Below are 23,622 nucleotides of genomic sequence, written 5' to 3'. Positions count from 1 at the left end.
AGGGTCCCTGGAGGCTGCAGGTCAGGCAGAGTCCATCAGAGAGAGCCCCTTCCTGTGTGGCGTCCACAGGTTTCAGGTGGTGACATATATATATCAGAGCTCACCCCTGCTCCCAGAGAGGGCTGCACCCCTGCCCCCAGCCCTGCCCTGGGAGCTCCTCAGGCCACGGCAAGGCCAAAACTGGAAAGCAAGTGGCCCTGGGTCCATCCATCCACACGAGGACATCTTCAAGAGGCCAGAGCCTACGTACACACGCACCAGACCTGCAAAGAGGCCTGCTCTAGGGGACAGGGAGCCCAGTGCCCCACAGCTTGGCAATAAACAGGAAACAGGCATGGTAGTCATCTCAAGACAAACAGTGGGGGCCAGCTGTCTCGCCACCCCAGGAGAAGGGGCGCCTCCCCAGACCCACTGCCCACGTGGTGATGGGAAGGCAGAGCGCACACTCCAAATATGTGTGAGGCTTTATTGTCCCAGCAGAAAAGACAGAGCCAGTACCCCTCCTGCCCGACCCTGGGCTGGTGGGGACTCCTCCAGGCCCGCTCCCACTGTGGCCCACAGCCAAGGAGTGTGGGTGGCAGAAGTGGACAGTCCCAAGTGCCTGGGATGGACAGAGAGCGCTGCCCCGCTGCCTACAGCATGAACATCTCCAACTCCACGATGACACACCGTATGTGACGCCACCCGCATCTTGAGGCTTCCTCCCCCTGGGGATTCTGGGGCTCACACCCACACTCAGATTCTGCCTGCGGCCAGCAGGCAGATGCAGCCTGAGTGCTAGGACCCCTCCCTGGGGGCTGCAGGAGCATCTGCCCAGAAGCCAGTGAGCGAGATGGAAGATTTGCAGGGGTACAGGGCAGGAACGGGGCAGCTGGGTGTGTGGGTCTCTGCTGACAGCTCCAGGCACCGCATGTGGCCTGGCTTCACACAGGGACACCCAAAGCCCTGAGGGCAGCTCCTCCCGCAGAGCAGTCCCTCCAGGAGCATCAACAAGCCCTGTGCGAATCAGGGCGTGAGGGGCGCTGCTGCCCAGCTTCCTGGAGCTGCTGGACTGCACTGGGGGTCAGCAGTGGCTTGGATCCCCCAGACTGGCTGTGGCTCCACTGACACAGCTGGAAGGCACTGGGGACCCAGGAGGGCATCCCCCAGAGAAGGAGATGCTTGGGGGCCAGAGTCTCAAGGACACTTGAGTGCACCCTGGGAAGGATCCCCTCCACCTCATGACAGGGTGGGGCGCCAGTGAGCAGCCAGAAAGACCTGCCAGCCCACCCCACTGGGAACGGGCATGGTGGGCAGAGGCAGGGCTCTGCACCCCCTCCTAGGGTCTGGGTATAGACTGGGGTGGGGGGCAGGACGGGGCTCCTGGATAGGCCTGGGGGGCCAGTGTGCACCAGGTTAACCGTGCCATCACAACAGGTCAGAAGGGGGTTCCCAAGGCAAATGTGCTGGTGCTGGAGCGTGGGCCGCTGGCCTGACTGGCCGTTCCCGCATCCTCCGGCTCACTACTCCCACGACCTCAGAGTCAGGAGGAGATGCGATGGGCAGGGCCCCAGCAGGGCCTGCAGAGGCCCCAGACAACCAGGGGCAGGAAGGCAAAGAGCAGGACACCATGTGCTACCCTGACACCCTGGCAGGAGGTGGTGCTGGGCCGGCTGGTGGCCAGGGCCCCTCAGTCCTGCTTGTTCCCTCTCTGCCTCCAGGGGTAGATGAGCTCCCCGAAGAACAGCTTGCGGCACAGGGAACCCCAGGAGTGCTTGGGGTGGCAACCACAGGTGGGGAGGCGGTAGATGTGCACCACGCGACTGTAGGGCAGGGGGTTTATCTGGAAGCACAAGGGCAGCGGTCAGCCAGGACACAGCCCCCAACTCCCTGGGAGTCCAGCTCAGTAGGCCCAGCAGGCCTTCGTGGGGGGTCCCTGGGCTGGACAACCGTGGGGCAGGGCCAGCTCTGTGCCAGATGCGTTCTCGCCTGGGGTACACGGGGGGGTGAGTGGCTTGGGAGGCAGGCTTGGACCACGGTCAGGCGGGCTCCACTCTGGCCCGGCTGTGGGGCACCGACCCCTCCATTCCAGGACTCACTCAGCTCCCTGGAGCCTCCTCAAGTGGGACTCAGGACACCCTCAAGAAAACCACACAGGGCCCGGCTGCCTCAGCATCTGACCTGTCCCCTCAGGCCAACCGGACACCTGTAACCAGCAACACTGGCACCTGGTCTGCTCCCTCCCGCAAGACAGTCCCCAGACTGCTTAAGATAAAGGAGCTCAACAGAGTAGGCCTCAGGTGTGTCCCGAGGCCTTTGCCAAGTCTCTGCTATTCTGCCTGGAAGGAGAGCCCGGGGGCCCAGGGCAGGAGACAGGGATGCAGGCCCAGCAGGCAGGTGCCCTGGGTGGCTGAGGGTGTCTGGCACAGCATAGGGGACCCCATACATGGGCCCTGCTGGGGGAGGTTCCAGGCACAGAGGATCATGGTGCCCAGAGGCCTTGGGGGTGGGCAAGCCTCCCCCGGGCCCCACCCCTCAGCTCTGCTGGGCCCTCCTGCCTGCACCTCACCCAGGCCCGTGAGGCCCACACCCAGGACGGCACAGAACATGCCTCAGAACATGGGCGGCCTCATGGCAGGCAACAGCATGAGGGCTGCGTGGAGGCCTTACCTGCATCAGGAGGCGGAGGGGCCTGCCAGTCTCGTGCTCCAGGACTCGGAACTTCACACCGGCTATAAGGAGAGCAAGGTCCCCGTGAGGTAGGGTGGCCCTCCAGGGCTCCCAGGGCCCCGCAGGCCGCCCCCACCAGCATTCTTGCTCCGAGCGGCACTCCGAGGGCTACAGGCTGCCCGGGCAGTAGCTCGCCTCTCCAGCCCATCCTTCCCATCTGCCTCCTTGAGCTGCAGCCTGGCCCTCGTCAGGGCCTCCTGCAGAACTGCACTGAGACCAAAGCCGTGGGTCTGGCAGGCGGGGAAAAGCCGGCAGGTTGTGCTGCTTTCTGAGTAGGATGGGGTTTTTCCCAGAGTGGACGAGGCACTTGCTGGGTGGTGGGCACCCTGCTGGCATCTCAGTGCCTTCCAACTGCTGTGTGCACGGCTGACTCAGGGACCCACCACACTCTGGCCTGCAGTGTGGGCTCTCAAGCCTGGGGATTCCCAAGGCGGAAGGTTCTTGAAAGGAGAAACAGGAGCTAATTATCAATTGATGAAGAGGCCCCAAGGCAAACTCGGTGGAGAGAAGAGGCGGCATCTGTGGCCTTTTATGTGAAGTTAAAAGGACTCTGCTCCAGCGGTGAGCTGAGGGCTGGGAAAGGAAGGTGCCGGGTCCAGGCTCTCCACCTGCCTGCTTCCAGGCGTGCCGAAGTGTGGGTGAGGGCTGGGGGACCAGGGAGCATGGGCAGCACTACACATGGGCCCCTGGCCTGGGCCACCTGGGGGTCTGTGGAGAACATGGCTTGGAAAGAGGGTTTGAGGACATCCAGCGGGCAGACTCAAGGCCCAAAGCCCAGGGAACATGCACATTCATGTCTTCTGACTCGGAACTGGCTGGGAGCAGCAGCCGTGAACTCTGGCGTGCGGCCGAGCTGCCGTTTGAAAACTAGTCCAGGGCCTCCTGTGCATGCTGGTCAGCTCCGGGGCCGTGCCAGCAACTCCCCAAGTTTCCTGTTATGTTCAAAGACCCTGAACTGGATGAGCCAACCCACAACTCAGTGACCAGTTGGGTTGGGCCTCCCTAGGCCTGCAGTGGGGACAGCCTCCTGTCAGGGGCATCTGGCCAACCCGTGGCTGGTGTCAGCATGCAAACAGGGGCATCGCCTGCAGAGGGGATGGCAGGAGCAGCTGGGCTGGTGCGTGTTGTCCCCGCAGGTGGTGGCCTGCCGGGGGCGGGGCGGGAGGCACACCTGTCACACAGCTCTGGCCAGCCCGGCGTCCTCCACCCGGGCTGGTCCCCTCCAGGAGAAGGAGCACCAGCAGGCACACACAGCTCCACACAACCACACGAGACATGTCTTTTCTGAGCCACTTTCAGGCACCACCTACAGGACTACTGCAGACAGACCTCAGAGCAAACGTCCACACTCGTCACAGGGGAGGCTGAGGCGGCGGGAGGGCTGCCTGTGCGGCCTCTGAACCTGAGGGCGGGGGGCCTCTCCCTCCAGCTCACGCCCCGGGACCAGGCTCTTGTCCTCCCTGCCCGCCCCACACACTGCCGCATCCAGGGCCCACAGGTGCGCCGCCTAGCCAGCACACAGACCTACCTGCGAGCCTGTAAGGCCGGCAGAGCCGGAGGCCGAGTGAGTACAGCGGCAGGGAGTTGATGAGGTCCACAAGCAAATGGATCAGGCCCTGCACAGCGACCACCAGGAGCCGGAGCTGCATCACAGACAGTGCTCAGGGTCTCTGACCTGGGACTGTGGCCACAGCCACACTGCATGCCCCTGAGCAGAACAGCCTGATGGGTCCCAAGAAGGGGGCAGGGATCCCGCCCTGAACCTGAGGCCTGAGCACAGGGAGGCAGGGAAGCCACAGGCTGGAGCGGTCTGCCCTGCTGCCAGGTCAGAGGAGGTGGTGCTCCAACCCAGGTGAATATGCCACTGGGCCCTCAGCCCAGCCACCTGGGGGCCACTCCCCTCCTGCTGTCTGCACTCGCCTCCCCCATACCACGGGAGACCCCTGCCCTCTGTGAACCCAGCTGTGTGTCCCAGAGCAGTAGTGAGTGGTGTCCCCCCCGGGTGGGACCCCTGACTGTTACAGGGCCAGCACACACGCCCAGAGTCCAGAACAGCCACACCCCATGTGGCTGGCAGGGATAGACAACCTGCCCATAGCTGCTGGCAGTCACCACTCCAAGCACTGTGGGCTAGGTCCACTGGCCAGGTGACACGCCCAGCACCCACATGGTACACAGCACTTGGCTCACCAGGGTGAACACCAAGTAGTACAGGGCCGTGGTGGGCAGAAGGAAGACCAGGATGGTGAACAGCAAGGTCCCAATGAACAGCTACAGGGAGAAAGGACGCCAGCATCAGCAAAAGCCCCGTGCTGGGCGACAGCCCTGCCAGCACTGGGCACACCCCTGATACCCATCCCACCAAATCCGTCCTGTAATTGAGCAGAGATGGAACGCCTGCCGGCTTCCTGAGACCACTTGGGAAAGCCCGCTCAGGACAGCTCTCTCCAGTAATGGGAGGGACACCTGCCTCCAGACCCGGTGACACATGGGGTGACAGGGGTTGGGGACACCAGCTAATAGGGTATACAGCCCGTACACCAAAGATAGGAGGGTGGTGAAAATTAGGCAGCAAAAAACATGCCCTGGAAGGCAGCACTCAGGGTCCCTGTGTCAGGTCTGAGCAAGCTAATGGGACTAGCCAGAGCCAAGCCCTGTGCGAGGTCACCTTAAGCGCCTGCAGCCCCGTGGCCTCCCGAGAGCAGGGTCCATCCCCGCCTGGCCAAGGTTCTGCCCTGTCTGAGGTCCCGCATACACCCTACCCCTTGCAGCTCCCCACAACCCCTGGAGCCCTGCAGAACAGGAGTGAGGCTGCCTCTTGTGGTGCCTGAGCAGCTGCGCCGGCCCATCCGAAGGGGCAGCTGGACTGGAGCTTGAGCCGGTACCTGGTCCAGGTCATAGGAGCAGGAGTCCACGCGCTGGCGCAGAACATTCCACTTCTTCCCTCGGAACAGGCGCCAGAGTGAGGACAGGCCATGGACCTTCAGGCAGTATAGCCTGCAGGACGTGGTACCATCAGAGCTGGGCTGGTGACCCCATGCCCACCCGGCCCCGGAAGCCTGTCTGTGGTGCCCAGGGCTCGGGGGTTGCACTGGGTCAGCCCGCAGGGGTGGGGGGGTGCACACCCACCTGGCGCCATAGACATAGAAGCAGTAGATGTGGAAGGTGAGGAGGGCTATGATGTCTGAGAGGATGGACAGGGCGACCGTCAGGCCCAGGCAGGCTGAGAGGCCCACGTGCCACAGGATGCGCTCAATGAAGGGGGACATGAGGTGGATGTAGCCTGGTGGGATGGGGGTCAGCCTTGAGGGGGGAGCCCAGGGAGGTTCTGGTCCCCCCAAGTCCACCATGAGGATGGCTGCCCCAAGCTTCTGGAAACTTGAGTGGCCAGCACAGCATAGCAAGGGATGCTGGGTCAACAGGAAGCAGAGACCAAGGGGACAGGGCCTGGCTGGGCCCCACTGCCCCCCTCAGCCAGGGTCTATGTCCCTGGGGGCACAGGCTTCAAGAGCCAAGGTGCGGGTCAGTGGGGCTGGGTGAAACCCTGATGCGACCCGCCTGACCGCTGGCACTCACTGATCCACAGGTGGATGTGGTACAGGAAGAAGCGGCCCAGCACCTGGTCCAGCGGCCGGTTCATCTTGAGCCCAGCGGGTGCGCCCATCAACCACTGTAGCAGATGCTGGAGCTCCTCGGCCACGTGCTGCGAGGATACATGAGGGCCACACCGTCCATCAACTGGCCCCACGCCGGTTACCCATCTGGGTGACCCTGAGTAAGAGTGAGGGGGTCAAGCCCATCAGGGGCCCCCGTAGCAGGCGGGCGGGGCGGAGGTGGGTGCTGGAGGGTCCCGCAGAGGGAAGAACAATATCAAGCGAGGACCAGAGATAGCACAGGGACCCCCACAAGCGAGCAGGGAGGCCGACTGCTGTCCTGGCCGCCCCAGGAGGAAAGCTGTGCCAGCCCTGGGAGGCAGGCCTGCAGGACTCCTGGCCTCATCATCAACACTGAGGCCACAGGACTGACATCCCTGCCCCACAGTCTGCCACCTCCCTCCCACGTACCAATGCAGGCCTTTCCCAACCCTGGGTGAAGGCCTCTGCCGTGTCAGGAGCAGTGAGAAGGGGAACAGAATGTTCTTTATAAATAGACCTTATTTAATATTTAAAGGAGAAGAGCTTGGCAGCAGGAAGAGGCTTTCATTTTTAAATTAAATATTTATATTTCTGAGCAATTTTGCAAAAGGGAGGCCTAGGATGAAGCTGGCCAAAAGGCAGAGCATGGATGAGCAGGGCGAAGCAGCCAAGCCCCCTCCCCAGCCCCTGGGTCCTCCCTCCTCCCTCCTGGGCCAGGCCTCACTGAGAAACTATGGGACTCTTGGCCTGTAGGGGCTCCTGCTTGCAGGGTCCCGGCCTGGCCACAAGCAGGCCCAGTGCACACTTGTGCCTGGACGCTGATGACAGCAGGCAGCGGCTGAGCCCACAAGGACCTCGCAGCCAGGCTGCAGCGGCTCTACCACACCCAGGGCCAGGAGCCCCACAGAGGCCTGGGCAGAGGGGGTGGGGGGGCACTGAGGGACCAGAGGGCCTGCCCTAGGCAAGAAGACATTTTCCCAACAGAAGGGACAGGGCCTCCGAAGGAGGCAGAGAAGACGAAGGCTCAGAGCCAGCACGGACAGACAGTGGGAGGATGACTGTGGAAGGCAGAGGAGGCTGGGGCGACGCCCAGGCCCTGGGAATGGCGCACAAACTGTGCAGGGCAAGTTCAGGAGCACAGCTGATGAGCTGGTGCCTCTGGCTCTCAGCATGGGAGATGCAGAACTGGTGCAGGGAGCAGGGTGGGAGGCTGAGCTCGACCACACAGACACCAGGACACACACAAGGTCTCTGTGATGCTGACTGTGCAGAGTGCCCAGGCCGAAAGTGAGCCACCCTGAAGAGCCAGGAGAGCAGAAATGGTCATGCACGGTGGGGAGGCAATGGGGATGCCATGACACTGAGCCTGGCAGGGAGGTGGCTCCCCCTAAAAGTCTCCAACACAAGGGGGCTCCAGACAGGCCACCTGCAGGAAGAGGCCAGGAGCTGGAGGGCCCAGGTCTACACAGCCCCACCTATTCTGTAAGACACAGCAGCTCCTAGGGGACTTGTCTGGGGTCAGGGGTGAGCTGCTCTGGCTGGCTGAGGGGCCTCTGCTGCCCCCAGGAAGGGTCCTGCCCCCCAACCCTGGGAAACAGGTGTTCAAGTACACCTCAACCAACTCACATCAGCCACAGGGATGAGGGTATCAGCCAGCTGCCCGATGAGGTCCTTCCTGTGGAGCCAGGACAGCAGCATGAGGCCAAGGGCCACATCCAGGAGCACAGAGGCAAGCATGTTGGCCTTCCTGGAAGGAGAGGTCCAACAGGAGCGAGTGGTGAGGGTGGCATGGCCAGAAAGGGTCAGCTTGGGCAGGTCTGCTGTGGGGAAGGCGCTGGGCTCGTGGCACGTCTGGCCACTGTGGAGGAGAACAGGGCAGGACCCGCACCTCATCAGCTGGGCGGGGTTCTTAGCCTTCCGGGTGCTGAAGATGAGTGTGAGCTGCTCCAGCCGGTGCCTGAGCTGCTCGCACGTGGAGAGTTTGCTCCAGATGAAGGACAGTGGCCACAGCTTGAACACCCTGCGGAGGAGGGGAGAAGGATGGGCCTCCGGGTCCTCTGGGGTTCTCCTGCCCGCCAGGGAGGGAGGGCCGTCTCAGCCGTGGCCAATATCCCTCAACGTGCAGAGAGGAAGGGCCCTCGTCGCCCCAAATAGCCACACTTCTGAACTCAGCAGGGCAGGGACACGGGGGGAGGACCCAGGTGGGCAGCCCAGCGGGGGTTGCAGTCGCTCACGACCATCAACTGGGAACGCAAGGTGCTGACTCCAGGCACTGAAGCTGAGTGCCTGCCGGACGGGTGTCCGTGTCAAGGGTTTCAGTTGACCTGACTGCTCAACGAGAATGATCTCTCACGCAGCAAAGAAAGCACCAGACACTTCACAGACATGCAGGCATTGAGGGGAGATGTTCTCAAGCAAAGGTGGAGAAAGCGTCCAATGGCAACTCAGAGCCTGGCTCCCACCCAGAGCCCCACTGCCGGCAGGAGGGACCTAAAGGGCTCGTGCAAAGTGCAGAGCCGCCAGATGACCACGCTCAGGCCCTCGGGAGGAAGGAGGTCTTGACCTTGAAGGTTTGAAGCTTCTGTCCTCAGCCAAGCCACTCTGACCCAATTCCAAGAGTGAAGTGTGGTCCACACTGCACCCCCCGTTCCAGTCCAGTGGAAGGCAGCCTCGCATGGGCTGCAGAGACCTCCATGCAGGGTCTCCCCGAGGTTCAGACCAGCCCTGGGCAGCACCTGCACCTGCCCTGGGCAGCAACAGCCATGCCCCACATGGACGTCACAGGGCTCCTGACCTCCGCCAACAGCCAGCACCTGCCTACCTAAGGGGCAGATCGGGATTCAGGGCACTCGAGCGGTTCATAACCTTTCTTGCATTCTTTGAGAGCTGACAAAAGGAATTTCTCTTCCCAAAGTTGCACCTAGGCCCAGACACACTTTCACACGATTCATCACAAGGGGCTGTGAAGCTCTGAAACCCACCGCTCAGGTCAGGATACCCAGCAGCCCCCACAGCCCAAGGTGGTGTGCGCACATAGCTGCTGGGGTGTCTCTGCAGGGACAGGCCCGAGCGTTACCAGAGCTCCTGATGAGCCGGCGAGGCCAGTCCCCAAACCTGACAGCCGAACCCCTGGACCTGAGGATGCAGCACAGTTGTCCCGTACCAGGCGATGCCACCAGGGAGGTGGCTTCTCACAGAGAGAGGGTCCTGTGGCTAACTCGCCAGAACACCCGCGTGCTGCCCCAGCATCCTCAGGGCCCCCAGGGGCTTTTACAAATCCCTCGGCCAGTCCTGCAGCCAGGAGTGTTCCGGTAATTCTAGACAGCGGCCCAGGCTGGGGACCACGCCCCCAGCCCCATAGACAGCGGGTGGATGTTGTCCCACAGCCTCCCAGGGCTGCCTCTCCTGCGAGGCCGGGGCCAGGGAAGCAGGTGGGCCTGTGGGTCTGCAGGGGGACAAGCAACTCGCCAGCAAGGCAAACAGCAGCCCCTGCGCGGCAACAACCCAGGTCTGTTCATCATCTAATTCTCCTTTCAGGGGCCTGAGCTGTCTGAAGGTCACCATGTATCCCTACTCAGTGTGTCCCACACAACCACAGGGGCTTCCAGGAAGCCTAGCTTTGCCACAGGAGCGAGGGGCACCAGAACAGAAACCACCACTAGGGTGTCCTCTGAGCTACAGTGCAGAGGGAGCATGGGGTGAGAACCGGGGTGCAGGGGGCAGCCGTGAGCCTCAGAAGGGCCATCTGGGCCTCCATGACCCCTGCACACCAAGGGGTGGGCCTAGGCCTCAGGGGCCCGACTCTCCCTCACCTGGCCCAGGGGCACCTACCGACAGGCGCTGGCAGCCGAGACGAGAGACAGCAGGCAGGTCAGAAACAGGCAGACAGGCCCTGCTGCCCACTTGGCCAGCTCCACGAGGATGCTGGCCTCCACGCCCTCCGACTGCCAGTGGCTCAGCCGCACGGGGCCCTCATCGAACTGGTCACTTTGGAAGAGTGCCTCGCTACGCGCCACTGTGTCAAAGACAGCAGCCAGGCCCCCCGCACTGGCTGTGGTGTCCCCAGCCTGGCGGTCGGGCAGGGCCGCAGGCGGGTGCAGTTGGGACAGCAGCACCTTGCGCTGGTCGTAGAAGATAAGCATGACCTGGTCCTCGCCGGAGGCGGCAGGAGAGGCGGGCCCCTGCCAGCGGGTGGTCTTGCAGCTCCAGGACTTGCTGCCTCTCTCCCGGCATAGCTGGAACCAGGGCTTGTGGGAGAAAATGGCGCCCAGGCCCTCCAGGAAGTGGCCCAGGCTCTCCTCCGGCTCTTGCCGGCGGTGGCACCAGGTGCCCAGCACAGTCACGCCCACCTGACTGGCCTGCTGCACCTGGGCCAGGAGCTCCTTGACCTGGATGGGGATGAAGGGAAAGTGCACCACAGCCAGGACCACGGCACTGCTCTGCTCCGGGACCCACCGTCCAACCAGGAGGCCGCTGTCCGCCGAGGCACAGCACGTGGGGAAGAAGGCCTTGAGCACCATGCCGGGGCCGCTGGAAGAGAGGAGGGGCTCAGCTCAGAGCTGCTGCCAGTGCCACTGTGCCCCGAGGACCCGGGGTGGCTAGCAGTGCCGGGGCTGCAGGTCCTGGCTGACAGGTGGCCCTGACAGACACATCCACGTGGCCACTGGGCCCATAGGTGGGGGCGACCCAGCTTTGGGTCTGGTCACGAGGCTGGCAGGGGGGCCCAGCTGTCCATCTCTGCCCCTGGCTGCTGTGAGTACAGGCCCAGGCCACTCCCATCCCTACCCTGAGGCAGGGCAACGCTTCCCTCCTCCAGACACAGGCAGGCTGATACATGTGAGGTCACGTGACCTGCTCAGCACTACTCACAGGCTGTGCTGGGGTGAGCACAAGGGTTTAATTTTTGTTTTTAGGGAACTGATTAGTTTTTGATGTGTAGCACATGGAAAAATCTACAATCTCATTAACAATTAAAGTCATTTAAATTAAAAATCTAACAAACCTTGATTTACTTACTAAGCTAGCAAGAATAAAGATGAACATTTAAACAAATTGCTGCTGAGCTGAGGGAAATCAGACGCGTCCACACTGCTGGCAGCTGTGGGCATTGGTACAGGTGCCCAAGAAGATGCCTGGGGACATGCCTGGTGCCAAAGCCCACCTCCCTTCCCAGTGAGCCCCCTGGGGGAGCCTTGGTGCTCAGGGAACAGGTTCAGCTCCATGCGGCTTCTGCTTCTTTCTACCCCAATCCTCCAGCCTGCGGCTGTGCCCATCCTTCCCTGGGAGCCCCATCCTCTTGTCACAGCTGAGCACCTCCTTCAGGACTACCTATTCCCCCAACCAGGTAGTGTTCTAGAAATGGGGGTGGGAGAAGTTGGAGAAGTTGTCCAGCCCTGGAGAATGGCTGAGGGGACACCAGCCTTCCCAGGACCTCTGAGCAGCAAGGACATCCCCAAGCAGCTGCAATTCCTGAATCCTGCGGGACTGTGAGCCCTGCCTTGCACAGGAGTCAGCTCACTGCGGATGTGGATTCTCAGTAAGCAACTCATTTCCTACCTGAGCCCTCCTAGACAGGGCCTGATGGGCAGGAGGTTCACCGTGGAGCTCGCCCTTTCCTAGACACTAACTACCCCGCTGTGTCAGCACAAAGGGCAGAGCAGCTGTCCTGAGCTAAGACCCCCAAGTTGGAGCTACGCCTGAGGGAGGGACACAGGCCTCAGACTGAGCCTGGCCCTCCAGGCCCCAGTGCTCAACAGGCCCTCGGAGAGAGGGGGACAGAGAGGGACACACATGTTGGGGAGGTGCGACATTGAGGGAGCCCTTTCCTGAGGGTCGGGGGGCTGTGGGAGGGGCCTCAAATGCCCAGGGCTTAAGAGGCAACTGGTAGGACTTCCACGGTGGCGCAGTGGTTAAGAATCCGCCTGCCAATGCAGGGGACACGGGTTCGAGCCCTGGTCTGGGAAGATCCCACATGCCGCGGAGCAACTAGGCCTGTGTGCCACAACTACTGAAGCCCGCGCGCCTAGAGCCCATGCTCTGCAACAAGAGACGCCACCGCAATGAGAAGTCCATATACCGCAACGAAGAGTAGCCCCCACTCGCTGCAACTAGAGAAAGTCCGCCCACAGCAACAAAGACCCAACGTAGCCAAAAAAAAAAAAAAAAAAAAAGGCAACTGGTGAAGCCGCTTTCCTCCCCTGCAGTCCAGAGAGGGGCTGGAGGGGCGAGGCTTCTCCCACCTGTGGGTTTTGACTGAAAAGCGTCCCTCTGAGTCCAGCAGCAGCTGGACTCCCAAATGCCTCTCCCCCCCAGAGACCAGAGAGGGCAGGAAACATGGGTGTCAGCAGGGGAAAGCCTGGAGCCCAAAGGCAGCCCCAGGGCTAAGTTCCTGTGGCCATCAGCAAGGGCATCAAGGACCACCTTGTCTTCCTGACACTTCTACACGGACATCGTGAGAGGCACAGAGCAATTCTGCCTGTGAGAATCCCAGTACATCTCGCTTGGTGACCACCATAGGGGACCAGCCATCATGGTCCAAGCCTCTCAGCACCAGCCTGTCGGGATCAACCAGCTCAGCCAAATGACACAATCACACCCTGCTCAGGGACTCCTTTCACAGGAGCTAAGGAAAACTGCCGAGAGCTACTGTCAGAAAATAAACACAACTGGCCTAACAGTGAGCAGATGCTCTGGGCGAAGCTGGTTACACGGTGGGTTCACTTTCAGAAAATTCACTGAGCTGTACACATACGATCTGTGCACTTTCTTTGTGTGTTTTATGCTTCATCTACAAAGTTTACCTTAAAGAAAAAAAAAAGCTCCTCATGTCTGGGGAAGAGCAGAGGGCAGAGGTTGGTGTTCGCATCTGTGGGGTAGTGAGAGAGAACTCTTAAATCACAGGGTAAGTTCCCATCCCCACCACTACCTCAGCCTCTGGGAGTGACCAACACAAAGAAGTCCGCTCAGATCAGACAGCCAGGAAAAGATGAAAGAGGAGGCAATCGATAGCAGAGGTGCAGATGGGAGAAAGCGGGGCAGTAACACGCGGCCGTGTGCATCTTTAAAGACTGTGATAAAAACAAGGGCACAGGCCTGGGAAAGCTGCTTCTGTTATGAATGACACCTGGTTCCCTGTGACCCAGCCCATTCCAGATCAGTCACTAGAACGACCCTCCCCGCATAACCTGAACTCAACCATCTACCTTGTGAAGTGGACATCCTGTCATCCTCCACAAGAACTGATTCAGAGCAAAAGCCCAGTTATGACTAGCCAGGGACATCTCACTGGCTAAAACCATCCTCTGCGGAGCCTCCTGGTCACTGTTCCTCAGTAGCTCACAAGAATTCATTGTTACTCCATGTGTTCGTGTTTAAAAAACAACAAGCATTCAGTAAAGAATGCTCTTCCCCTCTCTCATTTCAGAAAAATGGACACGAATCTAGGGCTCTGGTTTTTGCCCTGTACTGCAGTCAGGAACAACTGTAAAGCTCTGACAGCCAGTTCCATTGACCATGAATGCCCTTCCAAAGGGTCCAGAGAGGGACTCGGGTTGGGGTGGGCCAGAGGGAACCGGCCGGCCGCCCTTCACCCCACAGGGCGGGGGTCCAGACTCCCCGCCAGGGCATCCACGCGGCCCGGCCACAAACCCGGGGCTGGGCGGGCGGGCTCCTGCAGGGGCTGGAGGGTCCTCACTGCCCTCCCAAGTCTCAGGCCCACCCTGGCCGGCGGCCGGCGGCGTCCCCATTTTACAGATGAGGAAATAGAGGCTCCGAGAGGCAAAAGGCCTGCGCCGCCTCCGGGAGGAGGCTTCGGAGACCCTCGGGCTCCCGGGCCTGCTTCCGCGGCCGCCGCGGCAAGAGTCGGGGCCCACAGCCCGGCGGGGGCGGCTCCCCAAGGTCGCGCCGCAAGGACGCCGGCCCGCCCCCCGATTGCTCACCGGCTGCTCCCCGGGTCCGCGCCCTCAGCTGGCGGGGTCGGGATGGGGTTGGGGACCGCGTCGGGCGGGCCCGGGCGGTCAACAGCGCTCGCCGCCCCCAGCCCCGCCTCGGCGGCGCCGCGGGACACGAGCCCCATTTCCGTCCGCTCCCGGCGTTGCCGCGCGACGGTCCGACCCCAAAGGCGCCCGGGCTGCCCGCCGGCCCTCGCCCGAGCGTTCCGTGCGCGCAACGTTCCGGGCCCCGGAGCCCGTGGCCCATGCGCGCAGCGCCCTTGTCCCTCCTGCGTCCTTGTCCTCCCCATGCCCTGTGCACAACGTCCTTGTCCCCCTCGCAGCATATTTGTTCCCCCTCCAGTCTACCCACAGTGTCCCCAACACCCCTGCCTTCCAGTTCCCCACCTTCCCACAGCCACCAAACCTCCCCCATGCCTGGTTTCTTCATCTGAGGGATCCAGTAGACCTGACATTTGAGGGTCCCAGACCTCACCTTGTCTCCACCATCCCAGGGTGAAAGGACCCCCAGGCCCTGGGTGGGGTCCCAGAAGAAGCTGCCACCCCAGCCCCAGACTGGCCCCTTTGCACCCCAGTCCCTGCAGAGGCCAGGTGAGCTACGAAGGTTGGAGGCCCAGGGTCTGAAGCCATCTGATCTGATGGTCAGGAGGCATCCCTGGCCCCTCCTGTTCCAGGGGACAATACCCCTAGCACCAGCAGCAACTACTAAAGTTTACAGAGCACCTGCCCCACACACTTCCTTACACCGACCCACTTAATACTGCCCCACCTTTGCAGGGGCTGGGACATATGGAGGGGACCTTGTCAGGCAATGGCCTAAACCACAGACCCCCGAGACCATCCCCTCACCAGCCCCCGGGGGCAGGACTAGGGACTGGCCCTTTCCCCTGAAGACCACCCACTGGAACTAGGAGCCTGGCTGGGCCCCTGACTCAGAGTAACCCCACACACCCCCTACCCCTTCCGGCCCCATTTTCCTGCTATTTTTAAGCAGCAGGAGTCTGTCCTCACAGGAGGGCTCTTCTGCACTTGACCACTGCCCAGAACTCTCCCAGCAACCCCACCCCTGAGCATGGAGCTGTTTGATCCTCATTCGCAGTGGAGAAAATGAAGGCTCAGACAGTGTCACATGGGAGAAGTGGACCAGGAGCATGGAGGCTTCCAACCCAGCCATGTGTCACCCCAGGGCACCTATGGGGGGGCCCCTCCTCTGCTCCCCCCTTACCTCAGCTGGGCCCAGAGAAGCTTCGGGAGGCTTGGCACCTGGGGCACCTCTGAAAATGGTGGACAGTGCAGGGCCGCACCCCTGCCCAGGCTGCCCCGCCCAGCCCAGCCCAGCCCGGCCCTGCCCGCCCAGTCACACCCTGCCTGCCTGCCTCTGTCTGATTAGGAGGCTGGGGCTGGGGCACCTGGTGGGAGATCCTGCCTGGGTAAGTGCTGGTAGCTGGCCCAACACGCTGAAGATCTCCAGGCTTCAGCTGCCAGTCCCAAAGCGCAGGCCTCTTGGGCCTTGGAGGCTGGGAAGCAGCTGATCCAGGCAGCGGACCAAGTCTGAATCCTCTCCAGGAAGAAGACAGGAGGCCAGGCCTGGGCCCGACAGCAGTGCTCAGGAGTGTCAGCAAATGTACAAGGTCAGGAAGGCATGGCCAGCAACCCTGGAGGACCCTGCAAACCCTGAACATTCCTCCTGTCGTGGTCCAAACTCCGGGGGCTGGACCCACGCACAGTGAGGGGCTGCTCCCGTCCAAGCCCACCGGATCAGGCCAATTCCAAGTAGGACTGGTACACTTTGATGTAGCCGTCCTCTGCGTCCGCCACCATGAGCTGGCCCTGGGGCGCACAGGCCACACCCAGGGGCCACCTCAGCCCCTCGGACACCAGGCAGATGGGCGCCCTGGCCCGGGGGAACAGGGTCACCTGGCGCTGCTGCTCGTCCGCCACAATGACACTGCCCGCTGCGTCAGTGCACACGCCTGCCGGACTGCCAAAGTGGTGCCCAGTCAGGTCCCCCAGGGAGCACAGGGGATGGCGGGCACTGCCAAACAGCCACACGTCCCTGAACTCCTCGCTCACAGCCAGGCCCCCATCGGGCCCCGGGCCCACCCAGCAGGGGCCCTCCAGGCCCAGCATGGAGGCGGGGGCCCGTGGCTCCAAGGCAGGGCCCAGTGTGAAGCTGTGCACGGCCCCGGGCACGTAGTCTGTCACCAAGAGGTGGTCAAGAGTATCCACAGCTAGCCCCGGGGGCCAAGAAGGTGCCCACTGTCACCCAGTGGCCTTGAGGTGCTCGGACAGTGTGCTGCAGCACACGGACAGCCCTGTGGACCAGGTCGCTGATCACCACAAGCCCAGCAGCTGTCACAGCCACGTCCTCCGGCACGAAGGCCCTGGCCCCTGGCACAAGGCAGGGCAGGTGGCAGATGGAGCGTCCCTAGAGGTCCAGCACATGGATGCAGGGTGCAGTCCCAGCCGTCAGGAAGAGCAGGCCATCTGGGGAGCAGTGCAGGCCCCAGGGCCCCCCTGCAGCCCCTGCAGGCACTAGGATCCACCCAAGCAGCCAGGGCCGCCAGGAGTGAGCGGGGTCTCCAGGCAGGTCCAGCGTGAGGCACGGTCCCTGGGACGCGGCTGACCCGCTAGTGGGGGAGGCCCAGGAGGTCATGGTAGGAGGCCAGAGAGCTGGCGGGTGGGCAGACATCACAGTCTCAGCCTCTCTGAGCCAGTCCTCCAACTGGGCCAAGTTTGGGGCTGCAAAAGAAACAACACCCCACCATGTGCCAAGCAGTGAGACAGTGGTCCCCCTGCACGCTTCCCGGCGGTGCTGGTTCCTCCTGTTTTACAGATTTGGCTCTGTTCCACCAGGTCCCGACTGCCAGCCGTGCCTCTGGGCCCTATTTTCCCAGGTGTGGTCCCTGAACACAATTCTGGGAGACACATGACCCAGGAGGGCTGCTGTGGGTTTTGTTCTGAGGCCGGAATGAGCTCAGGGGCATCTAGGTGTCCGAGGTGGGGGGAGGGGTGACAGATGAGCAGTGTCTCTCAAATGCCTCTGCCCATAGCACCTTTCCTCCAGGCAGGGAAAGTGGCCCTTGTTGGGGGCAGCCCAAGCCCCTGCCCATTGCCCCACACAGCCCTTGGAGACTTCCAACTCCTCAGGGGTGAAGCAGGGGTCCTTTCCTAGGCCTCTCTGGCTGTGGGGAGGGGTCTCCTACCTGGGGGGCTCGCGCTCTATTGCTGGAAACCAGAGCCTGAGGGGGTGGGAGGAGCCACCTGGCAGAGGAGGGGGGAAGGGGGGAAGCGGGGCAGGGAGGCGGAGCTCTGGCTGGGCCACCTGTGAGCAGCACCCAAGGAAGCTCTAAGGAGTCTAATGACTCAGCTGCTGACCCCACCAGGTACCTTCCAGTGTTGCCACATTCCTGCCTCGGGGCCTTTGCTCTGGCCTCTGGGACATTCTTCACGCTGCCCCTGCACGGCTGGTTGCACTCACGGTCCTCTCAGCCCACCCTCCCCAGGGGGCTCAGGGTCTCCACCACCTGCTGTCTCAGGAGACAGCACCGCCTCCGTCCCCCAGCAGGACCGAAAGCTCAGGACTTGGGGGAAGGGGGTGTGCCCCCGACCTGCTGGCTGGGTCACTCACCAGAGTCCGGGGCGGGGGCCTCCAGGGGCTGCATCTTGCACCCCCACAGACTAGACAGGTTGGGTCCTGTCTCTCTGATCCTGTTTCTGCACCTGTGAAGCTGGGGTCATGCACTGCCAGCAGGGTCAGGCTTATGTCTGTCCATTGGGTGATGAGAAGTCGGGGTGCGGTAGCCAGGTAGGGGTGCTAATGGGAGGCCAAGGTGGGGTGGGTCTCCCTCAGACTCAGGACCTGGGGATTCTCCAGACACCGCCTGACTCAGCCCGCAGCCCCTCCAGGAAGCCACTGGAAGGTGGGGGTCAGCCATGTCTGTGACCCACAGCACTCCCTACCTGACCGCCTGCACCCCAGCTCTGGACACTGCGGAGGGGCGGGCAGCGATGCTATCTGCTACTGGCGCGGTTAATGGGGCGGCCGCAGGTCCTGATCCGACTGGCCCCAGCCCGGCTGGCCCAGCGTGGGGAGCCAGGCACAGGCAGGAACTGCCCTCCCTGGGGCCATTGCTGAGTGGGCATGGAGGTGTGGCCAGCTCCCAGGAACAGAAGTGATTCGCTGGGTCCGAGGGTCCCCCGGGCACCCCTCCCCGCCTGCCCCCCGTCCCCCACCACCGCCTGTGGGAAAAGCCAAGTCTGGTCGCGCTGGGAGGGAGGCAGCGAGCTGTGAAGGCCACCGATGCCTATCGTGGCTGCAGGGGCTGGCAGGGGCCCAGTGGAGGCCACGCTGGGCGAACAGCCCTGGGCCACAGAATGTGGGGGCACCGTTTAACCACAGAGGGAGCGGCCTCCTGCATGAATCTGACATTAGGCCTGTCCTGCCAGATGGGGGCTGGAGCATGTCCAGGGGTCCCTGCCCACAGCCCATGTGCAGAAACACAGGCCTGACCAGGGCTGAGACCATGCACACCTGCCTCCTCCTGCCCCACTCTGCCCCCCCATAGAAAGCTCCCCACTCTCTCCCCAGACTCCGGCCCCCCAGGGAGAGCCCAGTCCACAAGAGGAGGTCCGGACACTGCCCCCCTGACGCTCAGTCTGGGGACATTTCTGCGGAAGGTGACGCTAGACCAGCGAGGGATGAAGGAGGCCCAGACGGGGTGTGAAGGTGGTTTCCATTTTAATGTCCACAACTGTGATCGCTAAAGAGCCACGACCCTCTGCTGTGCCTGTGTGCCCCCAGAGATGGGTGTGGCCACGGCGGGTGGGGTCTGTCCACGGGCATGCTGGGACAGGTGGGGGGGCCAGGCAGCAGGCATGGGGTTGGAGAAGGGCCCCTGTCTGTTAAGGACAGAGATAGCAGCAGGGGCTGTGGTCAGACCTCGGCACCCGTGGAGTTCTGCAGGCCAGAGACAACCTCAGGGGGCCAGGAGCCCCCAGGCCCACCGCGGGTGCCCCAGCTGCCAGGAAGGACAGGGTCCTCTGGGGCCTGGAGGGGAAGACCCGGGGGAGGGACACTGGAGTCAGCCTCACACTTGGTGGTGTGGCTGGACAGAGGCTGGGCTGCCAGCATGCCGGGTGGCTTGGGGGTCCCCCGGCCCAGCATGGGGCCCAGCTCCGGCCGCCCCCAGAGCCCTGGGGGCACCTCATGCCCCTTGGTGGGCGCCCGTTTCACAGAGAGGTCGAGGGGAGTGTCAGGTGGCCGCACGGCCCGCTCCAGTGCCTGGTGGATGGTGAGCAGCTCCCGGCGGATCTTCCCCAGCTGCTCCCGCAGAGGCCGTGGGGCCAGGCCCCCAGCAGGCACCAACTGGCCCAGGCGCTGTTCCACCCTGGCACAGTCGCCAAGGGCGCGAGTCAGGTCCTCGCCCACGTGCCCAGGGCCCCCCAGCACCAGGCCCAGCGGTTGCTGGGGCAGGGGGGCCGCAGGACCAGGGGTCTCAAGGTCACTTAGCTCCTTGTCCTCAGGCCACAGCATCACGGATGGGCCGGTCCTCAGGCTGGCGGGCAGAAGCCAGTCAGGAGGCTGTGCTGCCCGCACAGTGCCCCACCCCCTCACTCCCCTGTCCAGCCTGGCGCCCTGGCCTAGGGCCTCAGAACCCCAGAAGGAAGGACAGGTCGGCTCTCTGGTCTCAGTCTCCCCTCTGCGGCCTGAAGCCCCTATTCCTGGTGACTGAGCTCCAGCTGGGGACCAAGCCACCCTCGCCCCCAGCCCTCTTCCCACCTCTCCTAACACCCCCACGACTGGGGCCCCTGACACCCACCTGCTCTGGGAACTGAATTTCATCCTGCTGCAGGGGTCCTGCAGGGGTTCTGGCCTGCCTCCCAAGGCCAGCTTCCTCTTGGGGTCGCTCTGGGCAGGCTGCTCCAGCTCCCCCTCCTGCCCCGGGTCCCTGAGAGCACCACGGGGCCAGGGCCCACCCAGCCCAGGCACTGGCAACTTCAGCAGCCCAGGGACCAGAGTCTCGGGGGGCCCTTTGGGGGGGGCGGGGGGCTTGGCAAGGGCAGTCTTGCCTGCTGGCAGCCCTAGGCTGTGCTCCAGGAGCAGGGGGTAGTACAGGCGAGGGACCAGGGCCGGGCGCTCGGGGGTCTGTGGGGCAGGGAAGGCAGTGGCCGGGGGCAGCAGGGGGCTGGCTGAGGCCAGAAAGGGCACGTGGGCGGCAGCAGCCAGGGAGGGCCCCAGGTAGGAAAAGAGGCCCGGGCCGAGAGGGTAGTTGACGCCCAGCAGGGACAGGTGGAGGCTCTGGGCCTCAGGGAACTCCCCGGGGGTGGGCGGGGGGTAGCAGGGCACACTGCTCTCAGGGCCCGTGGCAGGCACGTCCACCCCGGCCGTGCTCCTCGGGTCCCCACCTCTCCCCGGCTTCCACGACTCGGCCAGGAGGCCACCGAGGCCCACACCCTTCTGGGGGTCCCTGGCCTCAGGGAGCAGTGTCTCTGGGGACCCCTGGGCCCCTGGCCTGGGGCCCCCAACCCAGCGGTGCAGGGAGAGGACGTCGGTGACCACGTGGTCGGGCGTGGCGGGAGCGTCCAGCGCTCCTCGGGGCCGGCCGCTGGGGTCCATGGGGTCCGAGGAGTCCACGGGGTGGCCTGGGGTGGGTGCACGTGGCCGGGGCGCGGCCGGTGCCCGGCGGCAGGCCCAGTCGGGGGAGTCCAGCAGGAGGGAGAGGGAGTCCTTACAGAGGCTGTACTTCATGTGGTTGTAGAGGTGGGACTTCTCCAGGCAGGTGAAAGGGCACTGGAAGCACTTGTAGTTGTAGGGTTTGCCCCAGGGCCGTGGGATATAGTGTGGCTTCTTAGGCTTCCTCGCCCGGGCCCGTGCCCCGGGGCCCAGGCGGCATGAGCCTGCCTCTCCAGACATGGCAGCTGCTAACGGGCGAGCCCCGGCCCCATGGCCACCTGCGGACAGGACCTCGGTCATTGCCAGCCGCCCCCGGCTGATGCCCCCTCCCCTCCGTCACAGCTCGAGGCTAAGCGTCCAGGCACCGGCACCCGCCCCATCCCCCTCCCCGGTCTCTGCCAGCAGAAGTGGCCTCCCTGCCTCACTCTCTGTAGGGTCAGCAGACACACGGCAGAAAAAATGCAGGACGCCCAGGTAAATGGGACTCGGGTAAACAGGAAATACTTTTTTAGTATAAGTATGGCCTAGCCAATGTTTGGAATGTGCACTAAAAAAATTATTTGTTGTTTATCTGAAATTTAAGCTTAAGTCCTGTACTTTATTGATTGACCCTACACGCATCTCGCCCCTCAGGCCTGGCCAGTCCCCAGCAGGCCCATTTCTGGTGTGATTCCATCCACGCCCATCTCCCCAACACCAGCAGAGCCCGGGTCTCCGTCTACCCCACGGGCACTGGGTGAGTGACCGGAGGAAGCCAAGTATGACCAGACTCACTCCTGGGGACACGGCCCTTCCTTGTCTTAACCCCTCCAGAGACTTTCCTGCCCGCCGGAAAGCCAAGATAAGAGCCGTGAGATGAGAAACCAGCAGAGGTTCTGAGCGCCTGTTTACACAGTGTCCCTGCTCTGCAGGGCGTTGGGTGGGCACTGTGGTCTCTGAGGGGGCCAGCCTTGTGTGGGCTAGGCCAGGCTGGGGGGCGTGGATGTCCAGCATGGCCTCACGGCACAGCCACCTGCTCAGCCTGGCTCCATCTGGGTGGCTGCCGGCAGGTCGGCAGCCGAGCCTGCAGTGGCCGAGCTTGGCCAAGACCCTCCTCTCCCCATGCCCCTGCATGCTTGCTCAGAAGCCGCTCTGCACTCCATCTGGGCTGCCACCTGGGCTGTCCACCGCCCCAGTGTGCGCCTCAGCCGGGTGCTCGGCGAGTGTGTGCACACAAGCGTACAGCTCCCGCTGAGCCCTCCTCACTCAGCGCCTGGAGGGACCACCTCTGCACGGCTGGGCTGACTCGGAACAGAGAGCAGGGCGGCCACCAAAATGCAAGGGGCCCGGGCACACGAGGCTCACACTCCACTCAGAGTGGACGGGGTCACTGCACACATGAATGCACTCGGCACGGCCGGGGGTGTGAACAAGCACAGGGCACATGCACACACACACCCGAGGACACACAGGGTCACAGTCACTCACGATGTAGACACATGTACACTTGCCCTGCTCCCGGGGCTCAGGGACGGCCAGGGCACTGAGCAGGGCAGGGCAGGGCTGGGGTAGCTGGGCAGCCTTTGGGAGCAGGTCGTCCTCCCTGCTGGCCTTCGGGCTCTGCACATGGCAGGCAGTCATGTCTGCTGTCCCCAAACACTGGATGGGCACCCCCATTATGGAAACAGCCACAGGGGTGGAGAGGGCTGCCTGTCGAAATGGGCCCTGCGGAGGTGGGGTTGGCATAGCCATGGCTAGGGTGTGGAGGGCAGGGTGAGCAGAGGCTAAGTGACTGGCTTGTGCAGGGATGTCCACATCGGGGAGGGGACAGGGCTCCCAGAGGAGCACCCGGTTGGGAGGAGGGGGCTGTGCCCAGGAGAGGAACTGGGGCTCCCTTAGGGGCTGCAGACACTCCCTGGACTTGGTGGTGGGTGCAGAGGCAGGCCCCATCCCTGCCCCCCACCCCCCCAAGATACAGATGACAAATGGGTGTGTGTGCTCTGGAGACAGAGGCGGCTGTGCGGGGGCCATCGATCACCCAGCCCTGGGAGCCACACAGCTGTGCCGCCTGGTGCCACCACCCACCCCACTTCCCAGCCGGGCCCCTGGACTGGGGGGGCTCCTCCTAGGCCTCTGGACTAAGGGGGCGAGGGGCCCCTCCTGTGCTCCTGCTTCAGATCAGTCACCTGGCTTGGGGTGGGGGGGCTTGGTTGGGAACCATCTCAGCAGCTGCTGACCCCACAGGGGTCCAGAGAACACCTGGCACCTGCCCAGCGTGCTTGTGCACAAGCAGAAGACACCCCCAGACAGCAGCACACCCCCACAAAGGCACATTCATTCGCACGTGTCCCAACCCGTGACTGGGTGCGTGTGCCCAGGGCGGCCTGCACCCCGTGTGCCTGCACAGACACCTGGTCCCACTAACCTTTCCCTGTCTGGGGGAGAACTGGTGGCAGACCAGGTGCAGGAGGCCTCACCCAGGGTGGGAGAGGGGGCACCCAGCGCTTGGAGCCACCACCAGCCACCAGGGGATTGATTATAGCTCACCCATCCCGGCTGGCGCCCTTGGGACTTGGGAGCACCCCACAGGGCGTGGTACAGAGGAGGTGACCAGGCTCCTCCTCGGCTGAAGTCGAGACCCCAACTCCCTCCCCCCTTCCCTCCACACACGAGC

At 63.2% G+C, this 23,622-nt stretch overlaps 3 protein-coding genes across 7 annotated transcripts; all 3 read right to left on the bottom strand.

Annotated features, from left to right (window-relative positions):
• Positions 1-1,590: 1,590 nt before the first annotated feature.
• PIGQ (phosphatidylinositol glycan anchor biosynthesis class Q) lies at positions 1,591-15,532 on the bottom strand (the record flags this gene model as incomplete). Of its 5 annotated transcripts, XM_079719499.1 has the most annotated exons (11): positions 1,591-1,822; positions 2,650-2,711; positions 4,238-4,352; positions 4,900-4,980; positions 5,595-5,706; positions 5,839-5,992; positions 6,286-6,412; positions 7,971-8,091; positions 8,233-8,364; positions 10,176-10,874; positions 15,519-15,532. In XM_079719499.1, 10 exons carry the CDS (start codon positions 10,862-10,864, stop codon positions 1,670-1,672), a joined length of 1,746 nt encoding a protein of 581 aa, XP_079575625.1. In that variant the 3' UTR covers positions 1,591-1,669. The 5 variants fall into 5 exon arrangements, with proteins under 5 accessions (XP_079575625.1, XP_079575621.1, XP_079575622.1 ...); XM_079719495.1 differs by lacking the exon at positions 15,519-15,532 and having other exon boundaries at positions 5,833-5,992; positions 10,176-10,864; XM_079719496.1 differs by lacking the exon at positions 15,519-15,532 and having other exon boundaries at positions 4,912-4,980; positions 10,176-10,864.
• A 519-nt stretch (positions 15,533-16,051) lies between these two features.
• NHLRC4 (NHL repeat containing 4) lies at positions 16,052-16,453 on the bottom strand (the record flags this gene model as incomplete). Its single annotated transcript, XM_079718814.1, has 1 exon — positions 16,052-16,453. The coding sequence occupies exon 1, from the start codon at positions 16,421-16,423 to the stop codon at positions 16,052-16,054; it is 372 nt and encodes a 123-aa protein (XP_079574940.1). The 5' UTR covers positions 16,424-16,453.
• Positions 16,454-19,229: 2,776 nt separating this feature from the next.
• PRR35 (proline rich 35) lies at positions 19,230-21,299 on the bottom strand (the record flags this gene model as incomplete). The annotated part of the gene is made up of 2 exons (XM_079718838.1): positions 20,116-21,299; positions 19,230-19,851 (listed from the first exon to the last, which is right to left on the bottom strand). Exons 1-2 carry the CDS (start codon positions 21,267-21,269, stop codon positions 19,230-19,232), a joined length of 1,776 nt encoding a protein of 591 aa, XP_079574964.1. The 5' UTR covers positions 21,270-21,299.
• Positions 21,300-23,622: the final 2,323 nt, after the last annotated feature.

This window comes from Hyperoodon ampullatus (genome assembly GCF_949752795.1).
Source record: "Hyperoodon ampullatus genome assembly, chromosome: 14".
Taxonomy (NCBI): Eukaryota; Metazoa; Chordata; class Mammalia; order Artiodactyla; family Ziphiidae; genus Hyperoodon; species Hyperoodon ampullatus.
The sequence above is the reverse complement of the archived record's forward strand: the minus strand, read 5'-3'. Positions and strand labels throughout refer to the sequence as shown.